Source organism: Oncorhynchus tshawytscha, linkage group LG29 (assembly GCF_018296145.1).
Source record: "Oncorhynchus tshawytscha isolate Ot180627B linkage group LG29, Otsh_v2.0, whole genome shotgun sequence".
Lineage (NCBI taxonomy): Eukaryota > Metazoa > Chordata > Actinopteri > Salmoniformes > Salmonidae > Oncorhynchus > Oncorhynchus tshawytscha.
In genome coordinates, this window is record NC_056457.1 from 18,194,127 (window position 1) to 18,202,763 (window position 8,637).

Genomic DNA, 8,637 nt, shown 5'->3' on the forward strand with positions numbered 1-8,637 from the left:
GGCGTGAAAAGAGTGAAAGTGGAGTCACCCACTAAGGAGGTAGCCCTATGACGTTTCCACATTTTCTTACGGGAAGTGGTGAGTTAGTTGCCACGCCTCTGCGCGGAGAATGTCAGTGTCAGATTGAAACGAGTACAGGGTACACATATTTTTCACAACACCAATTATAAAGCTTTTAAAATGGCATATCATACAGGTAGTCCGTATAGAGGACAACCTCAACAACAACCGGCGACGGATCAAGGTTTTCTTTGGAATATATTTCAGAGGTGAGTGGAAAGACGTCTTTCGTGACTATCGAAATAACGGTACTCCGCATTGATTTGAGCTTCATTTTGAAAACTGCTGCCACAGGGCATAATGGGCAGAGATTATAATACTATAGCAGTTTATGTTCGGTATGCATAAAAAGTTAGTGTTTTTGTCGTAGTATTATAGCCGTGGTTCGGTGATTACATTTGACAGACTTATTTTTTGTTTTTCTTTAAGAAATTCAAATATCAGGATTTATTTTGCCTGTCAGTGTTCTATTTACTTTTGCATATGACATTTTCCTACCACACACATACAATGCCTTGTTTTTCAATTGTATTCTATACAGTTACCAGTTACAACCAGTATAGGGCGTAGATATGATCAATGTCAGTCATGTAACGTTAGCTAATTAAAATGATCTCATAATTTACAATCTGTTTCTATTGTGATGGTGCGTTATTCTATTAAATTAGTTTTGAATACACTTTATTTTACAGGGACTGACAAGAGAGCAGACATGACAATCTACCACTACTTAAAACTGACAATAGCTGGCAAAACGTTGTAGAAAAAGAGGGAAGATCTAATTTCCCCTATCTGTAGTAGTATTGGCGAAGATGGTTGATAAATGAAGATGTCCCACTCATGACCGTTTCTGAAAAAATTGTCACCGGTCTGTTAAATGGGTGGTTCTCCCATATTCACCAATGCGTTAACAGCTGGGCCTGGTCTTCTTAGTTCATTGACTGTATATCAACCAGAAGAAAGGAGTGAGTGAGATGTCTCGCTTCATGTTAGTCCCTGGTATTGAGTTATGTAATACTGCAGAGGATCCATGGTGCTCTGCTTTCTCACAACATTAAAATGCTGCAGGCAGCAAAACACTTTGTAAAACACAAAACACTTTGGAGAATAATTTATAAGGAGGCAAAACCTAGAAAACTTGGTCTTATCTGTCTATCAGTATTCCATACACTCCACACTTCAGAGGTGTACCTAGCCTGAGCTGAAGCAACACACTGGGGTTGGAACTAATGGAAATCCATTAGTCACCAGCAACCTGGTGCTTTTCTTAGCATTTTATTAGGCTTGAGTCATAGAATGATCCTTTTCCACTCCGCCTATATGATCATTAGATTCCATGACATGATCCCATGACAAACAAGTAGTCACTAGACCTAAACAAAACTCACTAGTCCATGGCCAGTGTAATGCCACATGACATGTCAAATGTAGGCCAAAAAGGCTTGAGTTTACACAGGCTACCCAATTCTAACCTTTTGACCAATCACATCAGAACTTTTCACATCAGATTGTTTTCAGAGTTGATCTGATTGGTCAAAAGACCCATTGGTGAAAAAAGGATCAGAATTGGACTCTGTGTAAACACAGCCAAATACATAGCCTAGAGTAGAACAGCAAAGGATCCATCTAGGCATAGATCAACATCTGATACGTGACAAGACAAACAATTGCTTACACTGTCTGCCATCAGTGAGTAAACAAATGTTTAGGATAATTTTGTCTGAAAATCGGCTTTGTGTTCAGAAGAGCTACCTCCACTTCCCCCTACCATGAGAGCCAGCATGAGATAAGCTGCTAAACCATTTGACTGGAAAACTAAGTTTCGCCAGGCATGTCATAACTTGAATAGCTCCATAGGAAAAACTGAGACAGGCTGTTGAAATGTTACGATTCCAATGGCTGCTGTGCTGCTTGTAGTACTAATGTGTACAACTAATGTTTGGGATTTGTTCTGAGCACCATTCAGAAAATGGGACGATGGTTCTGCTTAAGGCCAGGGAAAGCAATTTTAATGATGCCCTTTCAATTCACCTAATTTTATGTAAAACCCAGTGAGGTAAGTCAAACCTGAAGAGGGGTAACAAAGTAAGTGAGATTGAGCAGTGAGACACACAAACGCACAGCACAGACTCTACTCTAAAAGTGTTTGGTTAAGGTTAGGTACGTCCCCCGTCTGACCAAGCACTCCATTTCTTTCATTCTGGAGGAAGTCACAAAGCGTGCCTTCATGGAAAGTCAGGTTTTGTATTTCTATGTGGCCTGCAGTTGGGTTGGTGTGTTGTTGGTAGGTTGGTCTGGGGAGGTTGCTAAGGAACATGTGAGTCATTGGAGGATTGTGCTACATTTCACAGAGGAGGTTATTCCAGAACTGGAAGGCAAGGCCTCTAATTTGTGTTAATGTTCAACTCTCACAAAACGTCTTCCACGTCTAAACAGAACGACTGTACCATTCTAATACTATTCAATTGGAACACAATTTAAAAAATTAGGCTAATTAGTTTGTGATGTTACACTTCTATAACAGATGGCCTAGCGCATAGCTTTATACTGAAAGGCAGTGGGTTCTGAGATTGTACAATAGAATGCAATAAGATATTTATGTGTATTGTAAATTCAAAGCAAAAAAAGTTTATTGCATCTCTGATCTATTTTCTCTTGATGAAGAAAGTATCTGAAGTCTCCTTTCTTTGGCATTGCACTCAATATACAGTATTAGCTAGCCTGATCCCAGATCTGTTTGTGCTGTACGGTACCCAACTCCTATGCTTGTCATGCCAAACATGTTGGCTAGTTTTGGTTTCACTTTTCACTGATCTGTGATGTTGGGGATGGTGGCGAGTGTAAAACGACCACCATCCCCACAAGTCATCGTCCTGTCCCTAGCCCAGCCCGCACACTCCCATTGAATGGAGTGTTTAGATCCTGACAAGGGGCTTACAGTGTAGCGCCGGTAGGGTTTCAGCTGGGCTGCATTGTGTGTTTGATACAGTCTGCGTGTCTGTATCTAATTGTGTGTTTCCTCCCCAGAGTGGACAAGGACAGGAGCTGTGTGATATCAGACACAGAGCTCCAGCAGGCCTTATCGAACGGTACGTCTCTTCCTTCTCCTCTAGACCTCAACACCTCCTCTCATTTCAACACCTGGCGAGGGACAGAGAGAAGCTTGCTGAGGAGAGTTGGTGGTCTGAACTTGAAATTGACACAGAAGTTTTGTTTTTACCTCAAAAAACAGATGGAAAGGTTGTCTGGTGACAAAGGGAAAGTACTTCCTGAATGAGACAGGAAATGGCTGACGACATGTGCCACCTGATAATTAACTCAACACCCTTTTGTTGTTGAGATATGACAGAGCGGAGTGGCTTAGCCAATGCCACAAGCACAACATGACATTAGTCTTTCCACTGGGCTGGATGGCGAGATATGCTCATGATTGAATCAATGCTATGAGTGAACATCGTGTTTTGTAGCTTAGGGCGCTAGTTACTAGAGTACAGCACAGCAGACGTTGGGATCATCTTTACAACAAACATGTATTCTGTACCTCAACATTTTGAATTGGTCAAGGTCTCTCTGCGGAAAGGGTTTTGAAAGGGTTTGAATGGACATTCTTCTCTCAAACAGTTTTTTTTTTTTACACTGTGAAAAAGTGTTGAGGCCCAAGAGCGATGAAAGGAGCAGTTATCTGGTAGTATCCCTGGTTCAGAATACTGATGACCCAAGCTGTGTGGAAGGCAGGCAGGCGCAGTGTTCACACAGTCAGTCCAGTCGTGTTCATTAGTAGGGCTGTGTCATGATTTGGCTGTGCCAGTGAGACTGTGTGCAGGCTGCTGACTGAATGCAAGCTGTGCCCTGTTCTCGGCCATGCACTTCACTGACCATGCCCACGGTGCTGTCACTATATCACGCTGACACCCCCAGACCTCTCTGTTCCCTCTTTCCTGATTTCCCCCCTGCTCTTTTCACCTCTCCATTCTCTTCTCTTATCGATCCTGTCCTCCTGTCTTCCCACTTCTCCCCTCACCCCTTCCCTTGATATCCCTCTCCTCCCCTCAGGCAGACTGTATAGTGTTACCACTATAAGCTGTTGCTCGTCCTCTCAGGGCTGACGTCCTCTCTCCATCAGACCCTGTGACAGTGCCGCTCCCTGATGAGAAACAGATGGCCCCCGTTGTACATCGCCAGTCTATCAATAAAGGGAATCTTTTATAGGTGTCGGGGTCTTTTAGCTAGCGCTCCATATTAACGGTCCTCTGAGCCCCCGCTCTGCACCAACCACCTGTCAAAATGTGCCTCTCCTCCCCGACTGAGATTAATGTGCTTTGATTTTATTTATTTTTTTCGGAGCAACCAGCCAAGTAGTTGCTGAAATCGGCAGCATTGCATTCACTGTGCTGAGTAGTTCCAATGGCAAATCTACGTGCCAAGGGAATATAGGCCCATCTACTAATGGGAAAAACTCCCGCATTGACTACTCCTGAATCGCCTCATGAACATTTTTCAAAAGGCAGAATAATAACACAAAACAATCATGTATGGCTTTGATAGCAACGGGGCAGATTGTCTGGCATCTGTGAAGAAGAGGGTCCCTGCTCAGCACCCTGCCTGTACTGCATGTAGGACAGGGGTGAGGGGAGGGGAACTGGTGGTCATTTTCTATCTCAAGGTTGAGCTCAACCTTGCACATGCTGTTTTAGCCTGCCTGGAGCAGTTAGTAGTTAGTGAATGAGTGTGTGTATCTGTGTGAATTCAAACCTGTGTGAGGCCCTTTCGAGGTGTGTGTATGTGTGTTAGAGCGCTCTCACTAAGCCTCTCCTGTGGGGCGCAGTTTTGCGGTCACCCTGTTTTTTTCTTCCATGTGCCACTCCCTGTTCCCCCAACCTCGTCATGAGTGGGCACTGGGCAGCGCAGTGAGAAGGTCCAGTGTGTGTGCTGGACAGAGGAAGCTTTGTCTCACAGGCCGGGTGGGGGCAGCCTCGACACACACGCAAACACGCACACACTCCTGTGGTGCCCGTCTGGGGGCTTGACCAACAGACAGGGCACCTCTCTCGGACATGGCCGGTCACTGTTGTTGACCTCACAGCTGCTGGAGAATGGGGAGTCTGGCTGGAGACCTGACCATTCCTCTCTGTTCTGGGTGTAGTCCAGACGCTTCATGTCTGTTCCTTGGCCCAGACCAAATCCCAGCCAGTCCCACCCAGCTGTAAAACTAGCCCAGGTCGGAATAAGGAGGCAGAGCGGCCTGAGTGGGAGACATCTGTTCGAGGCTTGTCGTTGCAGAGGAAAGGCTTAATGTGAAAAGTGGTTCACTTTACTGGACTGCAAAGCCTCCTCTATCTCTCGCTCTATCGCTTTCTCTCCCCCCTCAGAGCAGTGAGAGTGAAAAGGTTTAGATGGTGAGTCAGCAAGGTTTAAGAAACCCTGATAAATCTCCAGCAGTTCTCCTCTGTTACCTAAAATACTGGCTTGGTAAAAAGAATACCCAAGATAAGAACAGAATGGTTGCTTAAGTCCTCCTAACTCTTTACTTGGCCTATTTCCCTCTTCTTCTTGTTCTGTTATAAATAGCCTAGTTCATTAAAGTCCAAATGTATTAATTAACTTGGCACAGCCGTCCTGTGCAATTTAACTTTTTGTGGCAGAATGTCTTAGAGAGTCATTGTTGTTCAACAATCTTTTACCTTCTCTCTGTAGGTACATGGACACCTTTCAACCCAGTGACAGTCCGATCAATCATATGTGAGTATTTGTCCCTCTTTGACCCTTGACACACAAACAAACTTGCACAATGACAAGCCTATATTGTTCTGACCTGGTGTACTACCATTGTTTTATACGTTATCCCCATAACAACCCTTTTCATTAACGTTGGTGCACAGTGACACATTTCAACCCATCTCCCCAGTTAAGTGGAAGCATGCAGCTATTGGTAAAAGGGGGAATGAGGAGCATTTCTTTCTAACAAACAGGAGGTGTTTTTTTTATTTCTTAAGGCATCTATCTATAACCATCCACTGACTATTGATTGGCTTACACACTTACCCTTTCACCAGCTGGAATCTGCTTTAGTCCAAGTGTAGCTGAATATGAATAGAAAAATATACTAAGAAGATACAACTAGTTTTATATTTAGTGCTGTTATTTTGAATCTCAATAATCCACCATTGCTTCCCACTCTGACTGTACTGTACACAGTAAATCAGTTGTATTCAAATGGCCATCCAGCCGACCAGCCCTGGGCCTTCCATGCGGTGAAGCACTTTGTTAGGATGTAATTGGATTAAACCGCAGGGGAAAGTTCAAACGGGCAAGATTTCTTTAACTCTGTGTCATAACAGATGCTATGGTAGTCCAGTGTGTTGACGTTATGCCTTCTAGCATTGAACTACACTTCCCAGCTGTCCCTTCTTCTTAGGTGGTGTTTCTCAGGGGTCTATTCAGTGTGGTAACATTTCAGAATTTTGAGGAGAGAAATATAATGAATAAAGTTTACATGGTGCCTGATTCTATAAGACTAAGACAGAAAAAACATACATATTCTACAAAATGTATTTCTATCTGAACATTGTTTTGTAACATTGCACCCTTCTGAACAGACCTCTTGCTCTCACTCATATCTTCTCTATTGACTTCTGTCTTACAGCCATGTTTGACAGGGAGAACAAAGGAGGGGTGAACTTCAACGAGTTTGCCGGAGTGTGGAAGTACATCACGGACTGGCAGAACATCTTCCGCACCTACGACAGAGACAACTCGGGCTTCATCGACAAGAACGAGCTTAAGCAGGCACTGACTGGATTCGGTGAGCAAAGTATGCCTTCTCTATTTGACCATACTGGTGGCGGGCCAACCGCTATACCAGTTACATTCATTTCTGTGGTTCACAAGGTCAGATCCGATATTCTAATGCCTTTCTGTAAGATCAAGTAAGGTTAACATGCATGAGCCTGGATAAAGATATGTGCCAAAATAGTTGTGTAGATGTATGACGATATTAATTGTTCGCCTCACATGCATGTTGTTGTTTTCTACCCTTATTGAAATGTAGTAGTTCTTAGTCCTGTATGTGAAGTAAGCAGGTGAAAGCCCTATGCATGTTACAAATTGGTTAAGGGTTGTTGAACAGATGTGTTTCTGTGATGTTGACTATTCTCTGTCCTCCTCAGGGTATCGCCTCTCTGACCAGTTCTACAATACTCTCATAGAGAAGTTTGACAGGCAGAGGAAGGGACAAGTGGCCTTTGATGACTTCATCCAGTGTTGTATTGTTCTACAGGTAACCGTCCTACTGGGCTTCCTGTGCACATAGCACTGGTTATGTAGCCTACATTGTTTTGTCAAAATATTGTGTGTACAGTATATACAGCCTATGTTGAAATTGGACTTTGTGTTGGCTCAGTATGGTATTTTGGGCTGGTTTCTCAGACACAGATTAAGCCTAGTCCTTGACTAAACTCTTTCAATGTAGAATCTCAATTGAGAATGCTTTTTAGTCCTGGACTAGGCTTAATGTGTGACTGGGAAACAGGCCATTGATGTTTATTTACCAAAATGGCATCTGTACTGGCTAGTATGTCTAAGTCAAGATCTACTGTAAAATGTTCTTTGTCACTTTCAGAGGTTGACCGACGTGTTCAGGAGGTACGACACAGACCAAGACGGCTGGATCCAGGTTTCTTATGAACAGTATCTATCCATGGTTTTCAACGTTGTATAGTAGATCCAACAGCACAACTGGACACAACTGTGCCAAAGCCAAATCCTTCCCACCTCCACGTGTCTTCCTTGATCAAAGATGACTGGGACTCTGGGATAGGATATAAAGACATTATGTTCTGTCTGTCATTGTTCATAATGTTTGTTTAATGTCTGAATCTTATCTTAATAATGAATATCTGTGTTTAAGGTAAACCTGCATTGTACATATCATTTAGGACAAATAACCGCATGCTTCTGGGGGACTTTTGCCAATGTTCAAAGCATACACTCTTAATCTCAGATCTATTTTGCTGAAGTCATGTTTACAAATACTGTAAAAGCAGGTTATGGTTGGGCACAAAGCCTGCTTAGATTCACTGACATGCCAGCTAATGCCATATTTGTAAAGACATATTTTTAACCAGCAAATCTATAAAAAAGTTAGCCTGTTATTATTTTAGGTAGAAGAAGAGTACGCTTTTGTATCGTTTATTTTTTTGTGTGCATGATGCCTTAAACTGTATAAATGCAAGAGGAACCTCCTTTTATTAAAAAAGAAACCTGAAAAAAGTTGTGAGCTCTGAATTTAATGTGTGGTGGAAAGACCTAATAGTTTGCTGTAAACAGACACAATAGTATAAATTGTTACTGTATACAATTATTGACTGAAGATGGATAAATAAAATGGTCATGATTTGATGATAACATAATCCTTTTCTGGGAAGAGGTAGATTTAGTCAAGAGAGGCACTGTACTTCTAACTAACACATATAAATCTGTGCTTAAGAACTTTATTTTCTACAGAAAATGTACATCTGTGCGGGAATGTGCAACTGCAGTGCAAGAAATGGCTCAACTTTGCCCTCTCCTGTCTGCACT

The 8,637-nt window shown here is 42.7% G+C and overlaps 1 protein-coding gene across 2 annotated transcripts; it reads left to right on the forward strand.

Moving 5' to 3' along the window:
* The first annotated feature begins 26 nt into the window (after positions 1–26).
* LOC112227807 (programmed cell death protein 6) lies at positions 27–8,345 on the forward strand. 2 transcript variants are annotated; one of them, XM_024392714.2, is made up of 6 exons: positions 27–269; positions 3,088–3,149; positions 5,755–5,799; positions 6,704–6,871; positions 7,227–7,336; positions 7,679–8,345. In XM_024392714.2, exons 1-6 carry the CDS (start codon positions 181–183, stop codon positions 7,775–7,777), a joined length of 573 nt encoding a protein of 190 aa, XP_024248482.1. In that variant the 5' UTR covers positions 27–180; the 3' UTR covers positions 7,778–8,345. The 2 variants fall into 2 exon arrangements, with proteins under 2 accessions (XP_024248482.1, XP_024248483.1); XM_024392715.2 differs by having other exon boundaries at positions 51–269; positions 6,704–6,862; positions 7,679–8,344.
* The last annotated feature ends 292 nt before the right edge of the window (positions 8,346–8,637 follow it).